We start from the raw sequence: 21,005 nt of genomic DNA, 5'->3' as shown, positions 1-21,005 counted from the left end.
TCCCACGGCGCGAGAAAGATGACCTGCGGCGCCACCTCGTGGTCAAAGAGGCCACATGGCCCCAGGCTCCCCTGTTCGCTGGGACTTTGGAATGCAAAGAATTCCTCCACCCCCGGGGGCCCTGTGCTGACCTTCCCAGGTCGGGAGGAGGAAGCAATTCCTTTGCAAGAGCCCCGCCCCTGGAGCGCGGCACACTCACACATCCGACGACCACCTGGACACATTTACCCGCTGCCCACAGACGTCCCAAACGCAACCTTCATCTAACTCGTGCACCTATGAAGCACTTAATACATGCCAAGCACTGTTCCAGGGGCTAGAGATACAAAGATGAGCAAAACAAAAGATCCCTGCCCTTGTGGAGCTGAAGGTGGGGCGTGGTGGGAAAACACAATAACCAACAAACAAGAGAAATAAAACACTCTGGCTACTTTGGAAGCACGGGGGAAAAAGAGTCTGTTCAACAAGTCACTGGGCCAGAGACACACACACGCACAGAGCCCTTAGGACAAACTCATGGAGTCCAACTTCATTTAGATCATCCTGCCCTTCTGGTTCCTCAAGGACCACTCCTGTCCCAGGGGATGTAACCTGGCCACGGAGTCCTCCTGCATGGGACTCTCCCCTTTCACGTAGCTCCTCTTCTCCTCTGGAGGTCTCCTGACACCCGGCTTGCTGGGCCCCACCCAGGGCACAAATGGTCAGGCCAAGCTGCCTTGATTCCCAGCTCCCATACCACCTGTGTGACATGGACATGTCCCTTGGCCTTTCTGTTTCCTCATCTGTTAAATGGGAAAAACAGTTTTTCCCACTTCAGAATCATGGGGGAGGGAGGGACAGAGTTAACACGTGTAAAAAAAGACACTTAGACCAGCATCTTGACATAGTTTTGTTATTATTAACGTCTGTTTAGATGTGTCCCTCCTGCCTAGTTGATGGAGGTTAGACAGGGAGTTCATCCAGGAAGGACCAGCTGAGTCATCGCTGTGTTCCCTGCTCTACAGTGACGGGTATACAGAAGGCCCTCAGAACGTGTTTGCTCAATGGATTCAGTGGTTCCTCTCTCACCGTTCATTCATCAAGTGCCTCCTTCATGCCAGGTAGTACTGAAAAGTGAAGACAGTTTCTTTCCACTGCAAGAAGAGTAATTTCTAGGCCAGAAGTTTTCAATTTTTTTGGTCTAAGAACCTCTTTACACTAAAAAAAAAAAATCTATTCCAAAGAGCTTTTGTATATGTAAATATCTATTGCTATTTGCCATATTGGAAACTAAAACTGAGAAAACTTTTGAATATTTATTATTTAAAATAACCTCATTGCATGTTAACATAACATATTTTTATGAAAATAGTTGTTTATTTCCAAAACAAAACAGCGTGAAAACATATTTTTTGCATTTTCTCAAATGTCTTCAATGCCTGGCTTAATGAAAGCTGACTTCTCATGCCGCACTCAATCTGTGCGATATGTTGCTTTGGTTGACGAATGTGAAGAAAAAGAGAAAAAAAACCCAGCTCAACATACTTTTTCGTAAAAATTGAGAACACGCGGCCCCTCCCCGGCTTCGCCTACTACGGAGCGTACAGAGCCGAGAGGTTTGATCAACTAAGGTTGGCTAGTCGTGAATGGTTTCCGGGAGAAGGCGTGGCCTGGAGCACAAAGGAGCAGTTGGGCTGGGATTGGACAACAAGTGCGTCCTTCTGCGCGTTGTCCCCGCCCCTCTTCCCTCAAGAGTAAGCCAGCTAACCCTAACGTCTGCGTCTTAAGGAAGGTGGTCACTTCCGCCCGCCCACTTCGGAACTTTACATTCCCGCTCGGGTTTCCGCTGAGACAACCAGAGTGCCAAGGCGGAAGTAGCGTGAGCGTGTAGGCGGGGCTAAGTGCAATAATGTCCGCGGCCTTGCTGCGGCGGGGCCTGGAGTTGCTGGGGTCCCCCGAGGGTGAGGAGAGCCTGCACAGAGGCTGCCGGCGCGGGCAGGGGGTGGCTGGGGCTGAGAGCGGGATCCCGGGGGGTGCGGAACGGTCCAGTCCGGGCTTATCCCCAGTGGGATGGGAACCCGGCGCTCTCTCCGACCCGGGTCCGTCCCTCTCTCTCTTCCCCGATAGACCCTCGAGCCGCTCCAGGCCAGGCCAAGCCGAACGGGACTCCGGTGAAGCGGGACCGGAAGGCGAAGGCGACCCAGGCCGGGAAACTCCGGAACTCGGCCAAGGGAAAAGTGCCCAAGTCAGCGCTCGGTAAGCTCGGAAGGGGCGGGACGTACTGCCCCCGGGGTCGGGGTCTGCGCCCTGAAGGAAGGAGCTCTTGAGGCAGGGCTTGAAACGTTCGTCAGGCATTTCTAGAATACCTACTGTGTGCCATGCACCGAGCAGAGTCCCGGGAGTACGGGCTGAAAGAAACACGTCGTCCCAGGCCTCGTGCTGCGCAGTCCTGGTGGGGAGAGAGGCATTAAAGAGCCTCAAAACTAAGTGTGATGAGGGCGTTGTGCTCTGAGAGGGAGTTCAGATAAAAGGCCAAATCCGACTTCTCCGAGGACGCGACATGTAAACCCAGATCTGAAGGGAGTGTAGAGTGCTCCAAGGAGAACAGTGTGCTAGAGAGAGTGGCATATGCAGAGTCAGAAAGGAGTTTGTTGCCTTTGAACATTTGAAAGAAAGAAGCCTGGCGACGGTGACTGGGGTCAGAGATGGAGCATTTAACGTGAATAGCCTGTGCCCAGCACTGTTTGAAACACTGTACAGATCTTCACTTGTTTTATGCCTCGGAGCGACCCTGTGAGGACGGTACAGATGGTACAACCAAGCATTGTCTGCAGAGCCCTGCTCTTACCTGTTCGTTCAGGGGGGGAGGTGCTGTGACCTGGGCAGTGGCCGGTGCAGAGATAAGAGAACTGTGCAGGTGGAAGATGGAGTGAGGAGGGGGCTTTAGTGGCGCGCTGGCTGCGAGGAGGGAGGGAGACGGAGACATGGAGGACTTAGCCCAGTTTCTAAAGGGCATCTTGAGCGATGCGGTGCCACTGAAGGAGATGCAGGCTTGGGGACCCGCGGGAGTGGGCAGGGTGGTGGGGGGATATGTGGCAGGAGCTGGTGAGCTCCTAGGGTGTCTTTGAATCCCCAGGGCCTGGTGCATAACAGGCGTTCAAGTGTTTGTTAAGAGAATTATGACTTCCAAGGAGGAAACAGCCCGAGCAAAAGTGTGGAGGCAGAGAAGTGAGACCCATCTGAGCAAGTGATGTTGGTGTGAAGAGCATAGGACACCTGAGGTCCCCCACCCAGCCCAGGCTTGTCCCATAATTGGTACATAATTGATGAGGGAGGAGACCCTCAAGCCTCAGTGGCCAATCTAAAGGACACCCCTGTGGCTGCGGCCACTGTGACCTACCTCACCTCTTGCCTGGATTACTGTGAGAGCCCCCCAGCTGGTCTCTCACCTTCCACCCCTGCACCCCCCAGGCTTGCTCTCAGCACAACAGGCAATGGGATCCTATAAAATCATGTCGGACCCTCCGCTTCTCTCCTCACGCCCTCCTGTGAAAGCCCAAGTTCTTACGGGTCCTGATGAGGCCGCACATGGTCTCCCCTTCTGCTGCTCTCCCCTCTCCTTCCTGCCATTTTCTGTTTTTCAAATGCATTAATCACACCTCTGCTTCAGGGCCTTTGCACAGGCTGTTCCCTCTGTCTAGAATGCTCTTCCCCCAGATACTACCCTCTCCCTTGAGTCTTTGCTCAAATGTCATTTCATTGAGGCTTTCTCCGACCCTCAGGTTTAGAGTTGCAACCCTCCGACCCTGGCATTCCTCATTCCCATTTACTATACAGTGTATCACCCTCTGAATGCTGTTTACTGCGTCTCTTGCTGCTGGCAGTGTAAGCTCTGTGAGAGCAGTTTTTGCCTGTCGGTTTCCTGCTATATGCTCAGCACCTAGGCCAGCGTCTGACACACAGTAAGCACTTACTGCGTGTTTGTTAAATTAAGTCACTGGAGCATCAGGGAGCCAAAGGGGGCTTTCAGCAAGATCTGTGTGGAGAGTCCAGGCTTCTGCAGTAATCGGGGGAAGGGACAACCGCCTTGGCAGGGCTGTGGAGGTTGGAGGTGGTGGTGCAGATAATGTCAAGAGGAGACCCAGAAGGCTTCCAGGGAGTGAATCTGAAATGATGCCGCCTTGCTTACCCTCCACAGCTGAGTTCCGGAAGCGAGAGTGTCAGAACCACCTTGGAGCGAACCTAAAGTTTATGACCAGTGCAAGAAGCACTGTGCCTGAGTCCGTCACCCAGCAGGTTTGTCAGAGATGGCTGTGAGAAGGAATATGGCAGGGAGAGAGCTGAGGATGTCGCTGGGGGTCCCCGAGGGTCTCAGGCCTGGACATAGACTGAAGGTTGGCCCACCCCCCAAGCCTCTACACTACTGTGCTGTGAGGGGTCTCCCCCTGCAGGGCTGAGAGCGGAGCAGGGGAGGTGGGGGGCTGGGTCAGGCCCTGCCCCCCAAGAGGCAGGTGTGCAGACCAGGTAAGGGGACAGAACCTGGCCAGCAGTGCCAGGTTGTGCAGCTCCCTCATGTCCTGACTTCCACACCCTCCAGATTTTACGCCAGAACCGGGGCCGCAAAGCCTGTGACCGACCTGTGACCAAAAAGAAGAAGAAGAAGGCTGAGGGCACTGTGTTCACTGAGGAAGATTTCCAGAAGTTCCAGCAGGAATACTTCGGCAGCTAGGCTCCTGGAGGGCACCGTGGGAGAGGCGCTGAGGCCCGGCCTCCTCCTCTGGCCTCGCCGCCGCATCTGGCCCTAGGACCCTGCCCCGCACAGCGCGGCCGGGGAACTCAAGGCAGGCCTGGAGCCACAGCCAGCGCAGGGAGCTGGGAGCCTGCGGAGGATTTAAACTCGAACAGGAGGTCCGCAGGCTTGGCAGGAGCTACCTACCTGCCAGAAGAGAACACTTCTTTTTGTTTGCTTTGCCCCAAGTAGGGCCTCTTGGCTGTTTGCTGTGGAGAGGCCAGTTCCTGGGCCCTGGGGGCCACACCTGGAGGAGGAGGAGGAGGAGGAGGAGGAGGAGGAGGAGGAGGGCTGCTGGGTAGCTTCCAGGTCCTAATAAATGTGGGCCCAAGAGCTGTGTGTGCTGCTGCTCGGCTCGTGGGGCGATTGCCATCTCCTGTGGCATGAAGGGGCCTTCCCCGCTTCCCCGTCTCCCAGTGTGGCTCTCAGAGCCCCGGCTCAGAAGTCCTCCAGTCCAGCCCCGGTGCAGGCGGCCACCCAGAGAGAGCTCACCCAGCACCTGCTGACACAGCCCAGAGGGGCGTCCCCCCACCCCTGGTGGCAGCCACAGCTGCCCAGGGCTTTGCTCCGTGGACCCTGACTCGGTGCTGCCAGCCCGTTGCCCAGGCCCTGTGCTCTTGGGAGGGGAAGGGGTATGTGCCAAAGGTCACTTTTTTGTTTTAACTCTCATGTGAGTTGGAGGAGTGGTGGGGTGACTCAGGAGGTGACTTGCAGAAACAGGGTTTCACACTCAGGTCTGTGGACAGACAGGTAGGCAGTGAGTGCGGGGGGGCGGGGCTGAACCCCTTGCACCCAGCACGAGTGCACGGGTGTTCAAGTGTGGAGGAGACAAGTCCTGGAAGCTGGGGCCCCTTGGAGAGGTTGGGGGCCTCCTGGAGAAGAGCCCCACCCCCCCCAAAGGGCTCCATAGTCCACGGCGTTGTTTGATAGAGGACTTCTGAAGGGTCCCCTGTGGCTGGAGCAGCTGCAGGGGCGGGGGGCGCCCGCCAGCACCACAGTGGGTTCTGGTGTGCCCCAGGGTCCGCTGTCCGGTCGCTGTTCCTGGTTACCGACGCTCTCCATCCTGAGCAAGCACAGCAGTGGCCACAGAACTGCCTGAGGCAGAGTGGGACCTGTCCTGCCTGCAGGTGGCCTCCATCTGAGCAGCAGGACGCAGACCATCTGGGGGGCCAGGGCCACAGGAGAGGAGGGCGCTGGGTCCACGCTGGCGTTGACCCACCTTCCTCAGAGGCGCTTGCTCCAAAAAAGGGAGTGGCTGGTGTTCTGCCTCAAACTCACACTCCTCTGTTCAGCTGAGCTTTGATGTGCCTGGTGCGGGGAGAGCTGGGAACCTGGATATCCTTGGAGACTTACTGTTTTAAGCAGCTTAGCAAGAAGCTGGCTCAGCTCTTGGCACCAGGACTTTGCTCCTGGGAAGAACAGGCTGACCAGTCACTGAGCTCCAGGGTCCCTTTCTAACAAGGACACCTGCTGTTACCTAATCACCACAGGGTCCTGATCCCTCCCAGGTGTAGAGTGACAGATGCCTCCTGGGGAGGACCGGAGGGCGCAGTAGCGGGGTGCCGGGTCCATGTGTGACTGACATTAGCAGTGCCCACCACTGAGGTTATAGTCCAATAGGTCAGGGGTCTGTATTTTAACAAGTCTGGTGCAGATGGTTAGAAGGTGGTGGGGTCCAGGGGGGCTGGTTCAGGCTCTGGAGAAGGGCAGATGTGAGAGTCACCACGTGGGAGGCAGGGAAGGGGGGGTGACTGGCCATGAGTCCCAGGACCTGGTGACAGGAGATCTGGGAGAGGGAGGGACAGGGCCCAAATGAGAGGACACAGTTTACACATTCAGTCCAGGCCCTCTCCGGTGGTGTGGGACAGCCGGCAGACGGGGTGGGTTTCTTGAGCCATCCACGCTCCCTGGTCCTGTAACTGGAAGGATTATGCGCCCAGGCCCCACGTGGTGCCTGGCGCTTCCTGTCTCCAGCCAGATACCCACCCCCCATCTCCGGACTCACACCCTCGGCCTCACTGCCATCCCCACATGCAATCCTGAGACATCAAACGACCCGGCCAAGACTGAGCCACCCTCTGCCAGCACCAAAGAGCTGAAATAAATCCCCAGCTTCTCAGAAAACGGAAACCATCCCCCGACTTGCTCAGGCATCGTCTTCTCATCTTCATCTCCTCTCAAACCCCCATCCCAGGCTTGACTCGCTTGACCTTCAGAATATATCCGGGCCCCAACCAGCTCTCCTCACCTCTGCGACCTGAGCTGACCCCAGCCGAGTCCTCTTCCTGGACAACTGTGGAGGCCTGTACCCGCCCACCAACCATTCACAGGCTCAGAGGGACCGTCTTCAAATACAAACCCTGTTCTGGGGGCTCCCACAATCATGCAGGGAAGACACGTCCCCGTCAGGGCTTCGAGGCCCCTCCCCCGCGCCCATTCCCGCTCTTGCTTCCTGCTGACTTTGCCTCCCCCCCCACCCCCCCAGGGCCTCCGAGTACCCACCACAGACAGCATCTTCACAGACAGAAAGGCCGCTGTGAATGGAGCACAATGGAACCAAGAGGAGGAAGGCAGGGAGGGGGGCAAAGGCCTAGTGTGGGCTGTGGGCTTAGCTTACAGGCTCTGCTGAAACCTTTGCTGATGTCCCCTCACTGCCTTTTGGGTCTAGGAAGGCCTTAGGTGCAGGAGCCCGGGAGGAGCAGCCTACCATCCCAGCTTCGGGGCCCCAGCCCGCGCTGCCCTCACGGTACCCCAGAAATGGTACCAACGGCTGCTGTGGCCTTCACCAAGGCAGCTGGGTCACTTGCAGGGCTGCTGTCTCAACTGTCCTCTGGCTCCCACCCCACATGCTCCAGGCTGGGGCAGCTGCCCCATTGGGTCAAAGCAGAGGACACCACTGGGGTTGGACAGGGAAGCAGCGTTTGTAGATTTCCATTTCCTATTTTGGAAAAAACCTGTTACCAAACTGAAGTGAGGCAGAGCAGGAACTGGAGACAGCCGTGCCCATGAGCCCATGAGGGGCCTTTGGCAGTGGACTTTAAGACTCCCCTTTCTGCCCCTTACCCAAACCATCAGTCACGATCCACACGGAGAATCTATGCTATTTTGAGAAAGTGTCCACATTTGTATTGATCTAACACCACTTCAGCACCCACGTGTACTTTCTCAGAACTTTCAGACCAAGTGTCCAGGGCCCCCTCCACCCCTGCCTGTAAGGAATTCTGAAGCCAGATTGTGTGCATCCCAGTCAGACTGCCTGGGCCTGGACCTACCACCTGCTAGCTGGGCAAAAATACTCAACTTCCAAGCCTCCGCTTCATCAGTAAAATGGGGAGATGAGCTTTATAAAAAACAATTAGAACTGTTTTTAGTATCATGCATGTAGCTGACACTTAGCCAATAAATCCCTGTGAATTTAGTTGGTAGCAGTTGGGCTGCCTAAACAGGGGTATCCTGGTAAGCTGAACTTTTATACCTGGATGTATGCCTCCCCCGACTTGAGCGAGGCCCATGGTCTTGTGGACAATTCTCTTGAACAGGCAGGACCTCAAAGATCACAAAGTGCAAGACCCAGGCATGACGCACCCTACCCCGTATTTCAGGTTGTTCCCCTGTGAACCACCAGCTCCACCCCTTCCAAGCCAGCTGGCTCTATAATAGGTATTGGGAGGGCGTCAGGGAAACATGGGTCCTATCTTGCAGCCCAACAGTTTTCAAACTCAAGCAGCATAGCAGCAGCCAGACTCTGAAGGAACACCCCTGGGGTTCAAATAGTAGCCTACCACTCAGCTACAATCCCCTCCCATGGGTGCTCACTTCCTCTAAGAGCAGAGGGGCAGTCACTCCGCCTGGTCACAGGGCCTGGACGAGGACCAAGGGCTTGGGTCAACGCCTGGCATCATATGAGCAACACCCACATCTTGTGCATGCTTCAGGGCACCCACACTGACCTTTGCAGATAGGAAACTGGTCTGTCCCCAAGAACTGGTCCCAAAGGACATGACATCTCACCAGGATGGGCTGGGCCCAAATGTCTGCCTTATCCTACACTATACAGTCACCCAGTCGGAAGAGCAAGGGCTGCAACGAGCCAGCACAAGTGGCTTGCCGTTTTTGTTCCTTCCCGACATCTCTAGGGATGGCAGTCTCCTGGCTGACGTGGAGACCCTGGCTTTCTGGCACAGCTCTAGCGAGCGAAGTTTCCAAGATTTCCACCCTCCAGCTCCTCAGGTTTCTTTCAGCAGAAACCAAAGAGCTGTTCATCTCTGAACGACCAGTTCTTCTGGGGCAAGGCCTCCAGAGTAAAGGCTTACAAGTAAAATCTAATCACCAGTGTACCCAGCTCAAGGACTATGGGGCCCTACTTGGGTAATTAAACAGATACTGAGAGAAGACTGAGGAACACATGGAACCTGGGCCATTCCTCTCAGCCACCTGGTTCCCTCAGGCTCAAACCCCTGGACTGCACCTCACTAAGGGTTAACCTAAGGTCTAACCAACAATACTGATGTGGGAAAACCACCCAGGCACCTGCTGTGGGGGCTCTAGCCCAGCCCTTCTGGCAAAGGTACAACGGAAGTCACCAGTGATCCTGACCTATGGCACATCTCACTCTGGGATGAATCTGAATGTTGAACTAACCCTCTAGTTAAGTATCTAGTTCCTAGTGTTATTTACTAGAGGAAAGACCAGTCACAGCCAGCAGTCTGCACAGTACTTTCACTACAAAATAATTTATTACAACACACAGCTCCAGCACAAGCTTCCTATGTACAAGCACACAGACTACCCTAACTAGGGGGCCCTTTTCTTTCCCCTTGCCTTGCGGACCTCTTCTATCAAATCTTTCAGATACTGGATCTCCTTGGCCAAGGAATCTGCTTTCTCCTTCAGAGCCTCGTTTTTCTTTTCTAGCTCTTTACACTCACCTGTGAGGGCCTCCTGCTCTGCCCTCTTCTTTTGGCGGTACCTAGTGGCTGCCGTCTTGTTCTGCTCCATTTTTTTCAGCTTTTTATCTAGTTTCTCACCCTTCACTTTTGCTGCCACCACCTTCTCTCCAGGAGGGTCATAGGGCTTGGGGCGAGCAGAGCCACCCAAGGTATCTGAAGACACCAAGCTATTTGAAGCAGCCCTGGAGGCAGAGGGGCTACGCTGCGGAGAGCCCTGAAGGGACTCTGGGCTCATACATATGCCACTGTCATTGTCTGAGGTGGCTTCCTCCTCCTTTATGCACTGAGGGATTATGATAATATAAGCAGTGGAGTCTGATTTTCTATCTCCTTCAGAGATATCAACCTCACTGCCTAGCTCTAAACTAAGGGAATGATCCAGGGTGGAAGACAGGGCCACTGGGGAAAGGGGACGAGGTTGCAGTAAGGTCAAGGGGGCAACCTGGTCAGTTTTTGGTAAACTTTCTGGAAGATGGCCAATTGGGTTCACTGTCTGGGGGGGCTCCTTATTAATCTCCTGGTTTAGGGGGTCAAAGAGATCACACGAGTCTTCCAACGTGGCCAAAAGCTCATCCGGCATGATTTCCAGGTCATCTAAACTGAACAGGGCATCAAAATCAAACTCGTTGAGATCCATTTTCTCCACCATCCAATCTGTCCCGGAGAAGGCATCCTCTGCAAAAGATTTAAAAGGAATGAAATAAATTCAACCAGAAACACAAGGCAACAAGTTCTTACGGCCAGATCCCACCAGCAAGGTCAGGACAGGCACTCACCCTTGCCGCTGTCTGAGGCACTGACCAACCCATCCACAGCCAGCCATTCGGAGGAGCCCGCCTTAGCCTTGTCGCTGGAGAACCCATGAGGTTTCAAGTGCTTGGCCACCTCCAGGTAGTCGTCTAAGAGACCTAGGCTTTCTTCAGCCCCCAAGCCCGACTGGGCGAAGGGGGACATCAAGTCCCCCACCAACACCTCGCTGCTCAGGAAACTCATCTCGGTCATATTGTGGTGCTTTGCTGGAATCGAGGAATGTGCTTAATTCGAAGGTGTCTTTGTCGGTTACAGCAATGCTGCTGCTGGATGCCGTGAAAAGCCTGAATAGGAATCAAAAACCAAGTCCCATTAACGATCAGTTCGTCTGTAAACTTCATCTTTCTACTCCTGAGGCAGGATAGGCACAATCTAATTCCCTGTAAAGAATCGGGAACACGTGGCCCCAGTGCCATTGTGTCGACCTTCCTTGTTCCCTGGTCAGGCGGCACAAGATGGACGCTCTCCGAGTTCGGCCATTCCTCAGCCGGCTACGAGAGGAAGGCGCCGCTTCCTTACGCCCAAATACGACCGCGGCCGGGCTGCCTCGTCCCCGCCCCCTGTGACTCACACCGCGCCGGCCGCCGCCCTGCCGCCATCTTTGGTCTTGCCACGTTTCGCGGGGAGCCAGGCAAGACTCCAGCGCGCTCGGGGTGGGGCGAACAGCAGGCCACCGAAGGCTTTTCCCCCCAGGGCCAGACCGTGCTCTCCCAAATGAGACCTAGCGTCTCGGAAAACACCCAAACAGCGGCCACGCGTGCCCGAGCGCTCGTAAAACCGCTTCCCCCTCCGCGACACCGCCGGGCCGCAGGCCGCGTCTGATCAGGTCGCAAGCCCTCGCCGACCTAGGGGCGCACGGCCACACCGTTCCCACACCGTACTTACGCCATGGCTTAAGCCGCTGGGGGGGTGCCGCCGCAGAGCCTGGTGCTGCTGCTGCCGCTGCAAAGGCCAATGCTGCCGCAGGCACTGCTGCCTCTAGTGCGCCATGGCGGCCGCCGACTTGCGGGAGTGGAGGAGGGAAAGGACACACTCGCACACTCTACATCTAAACACGGAAGGAAGGGAAATGGCCGAAGGAGGCTCACCGTGGGTCCTTTATAGATTTTTCCCTTACGGGACGCATCACAGAGAAAAGCCTTCCGCTGCGGCCACGTGATCCTCACCACCCGCCTACTTGTTTTCATTTGTCGACGCCCTACCATTTCCAACCAATGACTTTTTCGTTCCGGGCGTAGCTCTGTAAAGACAATGAGTTATTTTTCAAGGCCTCCAAAAAGGAAAGACGCACTATTTTACAAGGCTTCTAAGATCAAAGAGTCCCTCTTTCCTCTGCCGCTAGAGAGCGCGGAGGGATCCCGCAGACACGCCTCGTTTCCGGTGTTTGCCGAAGGGCGGGGAGCGGTGCCTTCCATCCCAAGAAAGATTTCCATTGTGAAGTCCGAGGCCGTCCTATTATCGCGCGAGATGCCAGTGGAGAGCGCGCATCGAGCTGATTGGTCAGGCAAGGTGAGTCATGTATATCTCTAGTTTTTATTGGCTCGGACCCCGAGGTGGGTGTTCGGTGGTGTGGTCCAGGGTGCGCGACGGAAGGGCAGGGCTGCCGGTGTTTCCAGCTGAGTCTTCTGTCGCCATCTGTTCCTTTTGGTGGGTCCCGTCTGCACGGGCTTCCGCATTCCGATCTGTAGCTGGCCTTGATCGGTTCTAACCCAGTGAGTCCCAAACAGTGGCGTCAGACCCCAGTCCCTGCGGTCGTTAGTTGCCCGCTCTTAGTGTAGCTACTACTAGGGACCAGGTTGCAGCTGGAAGATAAAAGTAGGCGAAAGGAGATGTCGTTTCGTGTTCGATTTCACCACATGGAAGCCCTTCAGTAGCTTAAAGGGGAGACAGAACCTCAGGCGGAAGATCACTTGACCCATATGTACAATCAAAATATATTTGCTAGTCTATTAAAATATGTAGTCTGTCACAGGGGAACTGCTTCTGGTTTATGTAAATTCAATGTCTCTAAGAACAAGAAGAGATGTTATTCAACTGGGACCTTTCATTTTAGGGTAATTTCAACTACCTACCAGTTCTGTAACTGCCAGACACCCACTTCCTAGCAAGTCCTCCTAATGGCCCTGGAAGGAAAAGAACCCAGGCTCACTGGCCGGGGTTCCTGTGTTTGGAAGTAGCTGTGCTGGTTGGGACCAGCAACTTGCACTCTACTGGGGAGCTGTTAATGCTGAGAGCCCTGGCAGGGTAGCTCAGTTGATTAGAGTATCCTCCCAACACTAAAGGCCGCAGATTCCATCTCCAGTCAGAACACTTACAAGCAACCAGTGAGTGCATACATAAGTGGAACAACAAATCGTTGTTTCTCTCTCCCTTCTCTCTAAAATCAGTTGTTTTTTTTAAAGTGCTGAGAAAGCTGCCTGCCATCCTCCAATCCCCTCCACAGTCAGGCCCTGTAAGGACAGAAACCTTGAGTTTCAGCCTCCATTCATTTCAGTGGGTCACGCAAACAACATTCCTGTGAGGGCTGTGCTGTCAAAACATTTGAGAGGCACTATCCCAGGTAACTGCTGACCATTCATTGACTTCATTCATCTAGTTTGATTTCTTTACAATGGTAAACAGGTCTGACAGGATGTGGTGTGTTGCTAAATCACATAGCTCCCAGTGAAGACAGTATGGGATAGGGATTAAAGGATAGATTTTAGGGGCAAACCCAAAAGAATCGTGGCTCTTCCATTTGTTAGCTGAAAAGTTTTGGTTACGTGACTTATTCTTGCTGAGCCTCAGTTTACTCATCTGTAAACTGAGGCTATTGATGGGTAGTATCCTTATCCTTAGAATGAAGTAAAATCATTGACTTGTCAAGCACTAAGCAAAGTGCCTGGTACCTGGTGAGTGCTCAATAAATGACTATTATTAGAATTCAGGTCTTCTGACCCTGGCCCCCCAATACCCACTTCCTCATCTCCATTACATCATCCTGCTTCCTCGGAGGATGTTGTTATTTACTGAGATTGAACCAACAACTATGAACAACAGGTATAGGCAAAGCACACTGGACGGTGGGATGTGTGGTGTTTCTTTTCCCCTGAGGAATCACAAGCATAGGGATAAGCAGAAGTTGTCATCTTTCGGTGCAAAGGTGCTAAGAATCCCTGAGCCACTACTCAGTCTTCCAAAGGCATAACGAAGGCCCCGTGGGGTGTGTCCTCTTTTTGCTCTATCGAGAGACTTGTCAGTGCCCCCTGAGGAATGACCATGCAGATGGTTGAGAATTAAAGAAAGTAACACTGCCCCAGTTTTGACACTGCAGAGGTCATGGAAGAATGACTTCAGTGACAGACCCAGATCAAGCACTTCCATGTTCTCGCTGAAATGAAGAATCAGTACCATTCCTGTGGGAAAGTGTTTCATACCACACACGCAAGTCGAAGCTGTTGGAAAGGAGACCTTTATTCTTCCCATGCTGTGGGTGGACATCATGGCCCCCAGCTTTGTTTCCTCCCTCAAGGAGAAAAAGGACAGCAGTTCTCTGGGTCTCGGGGCTAGGCTGCTTCTGCATGGAGCTAAGCAAGACAGGACAGAAAGATTGGAGACTGATTCCAAATCTATCAGCCAAACATCAACCGCTACTAAAGAGCAGGCAAGTCACTGGAAGACAAGTTGTAGACTTGGTATCGGACCAAGAATTTAAAGACTACAAGATGATCAACATGAAAAGGTAAACACACTGTATACAGGGAGCTCCAGAACCCGTGTCTCTGGAACTTTGGCCATTCAGGGTCAGCAGTGTCTAAAAGGGTGACACAACTCTAGTCCTAAGTGTCTCTTTGGCCTTGAGCTTCAGCAGGAAGGGCAGAGCCCTAATAGATCCTGTGACAGTAGACGTTCTCAGCCAGGGTCCTAGTCTCAAGGAAGATGTGCCACAGCAGAAGGCTCAGGACACACACAGGGATTACTACTTATAGAAGCCCCTCGGGGCCTCTCCAGGGCCTTTGCTTCCTGGGGCTGGTTCTTCATCAAAACCATTTGCGCCCTCAACTTCCGTGGAGTACAAGGGAGCAAATGCAGCTCATTTGCAGCATCAACCAGTGGACCACCAGGGGCGAGACCCAGGAAGAAAGACTTGTAGGCCTCAACACAGCTTTTCCAAACATGAGCTTCAATTATTTATTTGGGGAAAAAAGTCACAACCAAGTATATAAAAAAAAAAAAATACTGTTGTCCTAAACTCATTTTTTTAAGGAAGGGGTAACAGGGAAAACATATACACTTTGGAATTGATCAGAATGTCAAGATGGAATATATTTTTTAAGCATTAGGCTAACTGTGTGGTTTGCTAACCTAGATGGTATACAAAAAACTTCAGATGGAGAAGTAGAGCTATGACTTCAGGAAAGGCTGGAGTCACCAAGCAGAAACAGAATGGCGGGAGAGGCACCACATCTTTCCCCAGAGAGTAAAGGTGGAGGCGACAGAACGTTCCACTTCAACCCAAGAATCTCAAAGTACATGACTGTCTTCCAAGTTTTATGGTGAGGCTTGCTGAGCTGGTCAGCAAAACCACGAGGACTGGGAATTCCCACTGCTTCTAGTTCTGATGACTTCTAGAAGGTTCTTGCTTGTGAAATGGCAAACTTACAGTTTTTGGTTTTGTAAAACATAGTTAAAAGGCAGAGATGCCCTTAGAAAGAAGTTCTGTAAGAGAGGAGATAAACTCAAATCACAATTACTCTTTGATAATTTGGGACTTGATCTTTAAAATCGTTTTTGAGCTTGGGGAAATTGTAGGTTTTATACTGCGTTGTGAAAACCAAATCCTTTTTCTCAATGAGTAACCCATGCTTTAGCAACACTGTCTCAGTCCACCCCTCTCCTGGATGCCATGGCAGACCCCACCTGTCACCCTCTACATCACTTGCCCAGGGCAGCAGCACTTGGGCATATAGATTTCCTAAAACTCCAATTTGATTCTGATGAACAGCCAGGCTGGATTCTCTCTCCAGGCTCTGGGCTTTACACTTTTCATTCTCTCCCAGTAGCTTCATATAAATGAAACAACTGAACCACTTTACAGAATCCATGCATACATGTATGAAGCAGGAAGATTCTCCAAATACAGCCAAGGTTAACACTAGCTCTCAACTCCCTAATCTGTGACAAAAAGGGAACAGGTATCTCTACCCTAAATTCAAAGGATAGCTGAGGCTTCAATGCTATTTATAGAGCCACTTCATATTGCTGTCACTGGGAAGGAATGAGACAGCTGCGGAGAGCCTCACCAGAATCTCACTGATTGGAGAGGTAGTTAAGTATAGAAATAAAAAATAATACCACTTGATGGGAGTTGAACAAAATACTGGACGGGCAGATCAGAAACAGAATTATCAGGCTCTTGCCACAAACAGGAAAAAAAAAAACACAAAACAATAAGATACACTGGTATTGTGTATTAAACACTCCTCCCCACCCTCGGGATACTTTTTACATTGCAATAAATAGTGCAATTTTAGCAGCTGGAAACAAGGAGCGTAGGAAGTCCCCACCTCCCTCTCATGTGTGTTTTATCCATGTGCACTCTTCTTAGGTAGCACCGATCTCCCCAGGTGCTGGGCGAGAGACAGGACTGGGGGTGGGGGTAGAGGTCTGAGCATGTTTGCTTGCCCTTTGGGTCTGGAGGTGCCTGGAGAGTTCAGCAAATAGCCCTCTCGCATACCTACAGCAGACTGCCGGGCCTGTTCTTGCTCTTGCTCTAAGGCAACATCCTAGAAAGGCAGGGCCTGATGAGGGAGAAACATGGTCACTGAGTTCCAACTGATGACTGGATCTTCCAGCTGATGTTCTGCCGCCTGTCAAGCTCCCTTCAACATCTACAGCTAAGGCTGTGTTCCAGAAGGCCTCGTCATCCTGACTGGCAACCGGGCAAGGAGGGGGCTGAACAAGAGTGCTCATGCGGAGGTGCTGCCCTTGCAGCTCCTCTCCTCCCCGTCTGCGTCTGGGTCCTGCACAGTGGCGTTGGTCTGGACCAGCCACGAGTGGGGTGCAGACATCAGGCACACAGACCCTCTCCCAGGCCCCCTTTGCCACCTCCAGCTCTTACTCTGCACTCTGATGGCCACTAAAAAACACAAATCTCCAAATAACTTTGCATCCAGTTTATCTTGAGCCCTCACTCCTGTGTGGGTCACTAACAGTGTTTGCAAGAGAGTCCTCAGCACTGTGGACGTGAGTAGGTCAGGAGATTGGGGGAATGGGCTTCTTAAAGGCCAGCTCTTGCACCGTCTTACCCCCCGGACACCCTAAATACTGCTTGAATGCTCTCTGCAGAGCTCAGCTTAGAAACGTGCCATCACAACTTCAGTGACATTCAACTAAAGGCAACGTCTTGATGAGGCTGGTGTGCTCCAGGGAAAGGAACAAAACAGGAGGTATGAACAAGAGGAAAAGGAAAAGGGAGAGAAGACACTGGAGAGAAATAGGCCAAAGGGAGAGGCAGGGCAGACAGGGGTAGAAAGCCTGGGCCACATGCAGAACATCAAGTGGTTTCAACAGCTCAGGCCAGGGCTCCACCTTCTCCATTCATTCCAGAAAAATTAGCCTGGAGCAAAGGGGGGAGGGGAGGAGTAGGGAGCACAGTGTTTGGTAACAAAAATAGAAAGGGTTGGATTTGAGAAAATAGGAAATTAAGCGATGTCATTCTAATCAGCATGAAGTGACCAGGGCAAGACAGGAGGCACCTAGGGACCCTATGAGGCACCAACTATGTAGCCAAGTGTTTCTAACAGAGGATCCAGAGCCTGGCTGCCCAACACCCACTCTGGCCTGCGCCTGCCCTATGTCTGCAGCAGCACCTCCGGCTCTGACAATGAGCAATAGAGGGTGTATCCCAATTCATCTATTTCTTCAGGGGTCAGCTCTGCAAATAAGTTCACCTTGGGGTTCAGAGCACTGGGCAGGACTCCAGCCTCCAGGTACCTGATGAGTCCCCTCAAGGCCTGCAGGAATCGATCGGCCAGCATATCGGGGGACCAGTCAGCCTCCTCCTGGGCCAAGTGGAGGATGACATTCGTGAGCTGGCTGGCAGTGAGGTGGCCCAGAGCCGGAGTGGACTTGCATATGGCCTTAAGGATCTTGAGGCACAGAGATCGGCAGCCTGAATCAGCCTGGTCCAAAGCCCGCAGGCGTGCCGTCTCAGCCGGACGCAGGCTCAGCCGCCACAGGTTGTCATACTGGGCTAGCCGGTGGGGTCTGGCCACCAAGACAGTGTCACCAAGGGTCACCGATGGCAGGAAGTCAATGACAAGATGTTTGTCATGCTCATACTGCACTTCCAGAGTCAGGGCTTCTGGGGGTGGGGCTGGTCGGATCACATAGTCCAAGAGGGACCCTATGGCCGGCCAGTTGATGGAGCCGGCTACAACCTTCTCAAATGTGTCTGCCACTGTCTTTGGGGAGAGGTAGCCCCCTACTACGCAGCGGTCCCAGTAACTACTACCACGAGGAAAGTATTCTGGGTTCTCACGACGAACCAGGAAGAAGCCAGGGACATTCATGATGGTGTCCTCGCCAGGGATGCACGACCACAGGTTCTGCTCCAGCACAAGGGGCACAATGAGTTGGATGTGGTCTGCTGTCACCACCTGTTGGAGAAGAATTAAAAAGGTTGTGAGGGATTCAATCTGCTCAAGAGAGCGGCCCCCCCAAACACAGGTCTCTCCATCTTGTATTCCCCCAACATTAAAGGAAACCAGGGATTCTTTCCTGTCAGCCTTTCAACTCAGACAGAGATAGTGAGGATTTAAAACCATCAGACACCAGAGCGCATGCTCCTTCCACATCATCTTGGGGCAGAGAAGCTCACAGGACACCCTCAGGCCTTGAAGACCCAATAAGAGAGAAAACTAGAAAGGAGAGACAGAGACAGGAATACAGAACGGAGGAGGCCTCTTACGGTTTCCTAAAAGTTGTGAGTATGACCAAAAAAATAAGAAAGGGTTCAAGAAGAGCTTGATAAATTCCATTAAAAAATAAATAGCCCTGACTGCTGTGGCTCAGTGGACTGAGTGCCAGCCTGCTAACCAAAGGGTCACGGGTTGGATTCCCAGTTGGGGCACATGCCTGGCTTGCAGGCTAGGTCCCCAGTAGAGGGTGCACGAAAGGCAACCACACACATGTTTTTCTCTTTCTCCCTCCCTTCCCCTCTCTATAATAAATAAATCTTTAAAAAAAAAACCCAAAAAACTAAATAAATGAGATCTGTAGCTAAAAAAGCAAAAATAAAGACCCCCAGCTATGATCTTCAAATGGTCCCAGTAAGCAGCATTCAGAAGCAGTAAGACTTCAGTCTCTCTGGCAAGCCTGGGACACTGACCTTTTAAACCAATAACACTACCTATAAGCATGATGGTGGGGACCCAACCCTATCCTTCCTGACAACCGCCTTGTTACCTGCAGGTCATCATAGAGGCTGCCACTCAGGTACATGTCCCGAAGTGGCATGTCAGGAAGCTTGGCCCGCAGAAAGCCCCGGAGCTCGGCACATATGTCCACGGCAGCTTGCTTGGCCCGAGCCTGCTCACCGGCAGGGATGGCGGCCCGGTTCCGGTAGTAAGTGAGAAGTTTCTCCTGCAGGGACATGCGGAGGCGTGACTTCTTCAAGTCTACCTGGCCCTTCCTGGCCAATGGCTTGGGCCGGGGTGGGCAGAATGTGTCTGCCAAGGGAAGAAAGAAAAGCACGTCAGCTCTATCCAGGCTTGCTCAGTCCATGGCTGCCTCAACCCCAGAAGAAGGGCTTGGCACAAAAGGCAAATGCTGGCACAGTGCCTGGCACATAGGTGCTCAAGAAATGTTTGCTGAAGGGAGGAGCAGTACTGAGAGCCCACAGATGTGTCCCAGAAGGGACAACAGGCTTTCTCACCAGTGTCAAAGGCTGAGGAGTCTGTGGGCAGGGTCTGCAGGGAACGGCTCAGGCCTGTCTTCATGTCCTTGTTCAGCAACCGGGGGGAGCCCATCCAGTTTGGTTCTTCCCAGCTTCTCTTCCCTAAATGACTCAGGCGGGTGGGGCTGGTAGGGGCACTGATTGCCCGATCGTACATCTGAAATAGCAGAGAGGACCCCACACATGGACCTTCCTTCCTGTTTGCCTCCTTCCCTTCCCCCTACTGAGTTCTAAACTACTATTTTTCAATACCTTTGTTTTATTCTAGGTTACAGAATACTTTTCTCCATGTAGGAAATTTCAGGAAAGACTAAATAATATAAGAAACAGATTTATTCATAATGTCACAACCCAGAGATAAATGTTAATATTCTCACACACGACTTTCTTCAGATTGAGACTGATGCGCTGCCTACTGCGTTATAAGAGGGCATGTTCATACGTCTTTCTGGAAAAAATATATTTATGGAATGAATATGCTACTCTAAATATACTTTTGAAATCTTATTTTTTTCACTTACGATTTTTATCATTTCCCTGCATCACTAAAAATGCTTTGGTGTTCAACATTATGGTACATTTTCTGACATGAATGTAATGGTGAACACAGGTTAATTTATTTAACAAATGCTTACTAAGTAGCTACTGTGGGCCAAGCACTGTTGTAGGTACATAGAGTGAGCACTAAACAGAGATCTCCCTGCCCTCATGGAGCTTTCAGTCTAGTAGGGGGACGCAGGCAGGACATAAACAAGTACAAAGTCTGCATAGAGAAAGAAACATTGAGAAACATACAGTAGGAAAGGGCAATAGGAAGCGTATTATGTGGTGGGGGTGTTGCCATTTAAAATAAGGTAGTCGAGGAAGGATATTTTGGTTATTTACAATTTTTTTACTCGCTGGGATAAACTTCTTTATTTGTATCTCCAATGATTTCTTCAGGGCAGAGACCCAGCAGCAGACCTCACTGAATTCTCTTAAGGTCTCATTTAATGGTGCCAAATGCGCAAGTCTTGTCCAGGTGAGCTCTACTCTGCAGGGGCGGCCTCCCACCTCCCCCACCCCAGGCCCAGGCTGCAGGCACTTACCCGCTTGACCGCCAGTGTGGCAATGCCCAGCATGGCTGCTCCACCCACCCCCAGCACCAGCCGGGCATTGGAGAGCACAAAATCAATGGCTGTGCCGATGCCATTGTCATCCTTCTTGCTTTTGCGCTCACCAGCGCCTGCCATTGCTCACCTGAAAATGAAGGCAGAACACAGCCATCACCACCTGGGACCTCAAGACCTGTCCCTACGGCTTCCCGCACCAGGCCAGTCCCCAGGCAGCTTAGCAAATCCTGCTGCCTCTAACACTGCATGCTCTAGGGTCAAGAGGGAGTTACCATGTCCCACGATGTGTCTGCATGTAAGAGGGGAACCGATCATACTTACTGTGGGAAAACCTCTCCACTAACCTCCAGAGATTACAGACAGCATTACACTTATCTCAGTCCTGTCCTACATTAGAGTAAAGAACCCCGCCATGCAATATGACCCTC

At 52.4% G+C, this 21,005-nt stretch overlaps 3 protein-coding genes across 4 annotated transcripts; 1 reads left to right on the top strand and 2 right to left on the bottom strand.

The window, feature by feature from the left end:
• Positions 1 to 1,761: 1,761 nt before the first annotated feature.
• RPS19BP1 (ribosomal protein S19 binding protein 1) lies at positions 1,762 to 5,024 on the top strand. Its single transcript, XM_054582544.1, has 4 exons — positions 1,762 to 1,940; positions 2,107 to 2,235; positions 4,178 to 4,275; positions 4,577 to 5,024. Exons 1-4 carry the CDS (start codon positions 1,889 to 1,891, stop codon positions 4,706 to 4,708), a joined length of 411 nt encoding a protein of 136 aa, XP_054438519.1. The 5' UTR covers positions 1,762 to 1,888; the 3' UTR covers positions 4,709 to 5,024.
• Positions 5,025 to 9,485: 4,461 nt separating this feature from the next.
• Positions 9,486 to 11,614, bottom strand: ATF4 (activating transcription factor 4). The gene is made up of 3 exons (XM_054582411.1): positions 11,413 to 11,614; positions 10,494 to 10,811; positions 9,486 to 10,392 (listed from the first exon to the last, which is right to left on the bottom strand). The coding sequence occupies exons 2-3, from the start codon at positions 10,717 to 10,719 to the stop codon at positions 9,563 to 9,565; spliced, it is 1,056 nt and encodes a 351-aa protein (XP_054438386.1). The 5' UTR covers positions 10,720 to 10,811; positions 11,413 to 11,614; the 3' UTR covers positions 9,486 to 9,562.
• A 2,239-nt stretch (positions 11,615 to 13,853) lies between these two features.
• MIEF1 (mitochondrial elongation factor 1) lies at positions 13,854 to 20,697 on the bottom strand. Of its 2 annotated transcripts, none has more exons than XM_054582408.1 (4): positions 20,554 to 20,697; positions 19,445 to 19,622; positions 18,976 to 19,238; positions 13,854 to 18,167 (listed from the first exon to the last, which is right to left on the bottom strand). In XM_054582408.1, the coding sequence occupies exons 1-4, from the start codon at positions 20,695 to 20,697 to the stop codon at positions 17,361 to 17,363; spliced, it is 1,392 nt and encodes a 463-aa protein (XP_054438383.1). In that variant the 3' UTR covers positions 13,854 to 17,360. The 2 variants fall into 2 exon arrangements, with proteins under 2 accessions (XP_054438383.1, XP_054438384.1); XM_054582409.1 differs by lacking the exon at positions 20,554 to 20,697 and adding an exon at positions 19,718 to 20,107.
• Positions 20,698 to 21,005: the final 308 nt, after the last annotated feature.

Source organism: Pteronotus mesoamericanus, unplaced genomic scaffold (assembly GCF_021234165.1).
Source record: "Pteronotus mesoamericanus isolate MK-2021 breed Mesoamerican mustached bat unplaced genomic scaffold, CSHL_Meso_final contig_702, whole genome shotgun sequence".
Lineage (NCBI taxonomy): Eukaryota > Metazoa > Chordata > Mammalia > Chiroptera > Mormoopidae > Pteronotus > Pteronotus mesoamericanus.
This window is presented reverse-complemented; position numbering and strand designations above follow the sequence as displayed.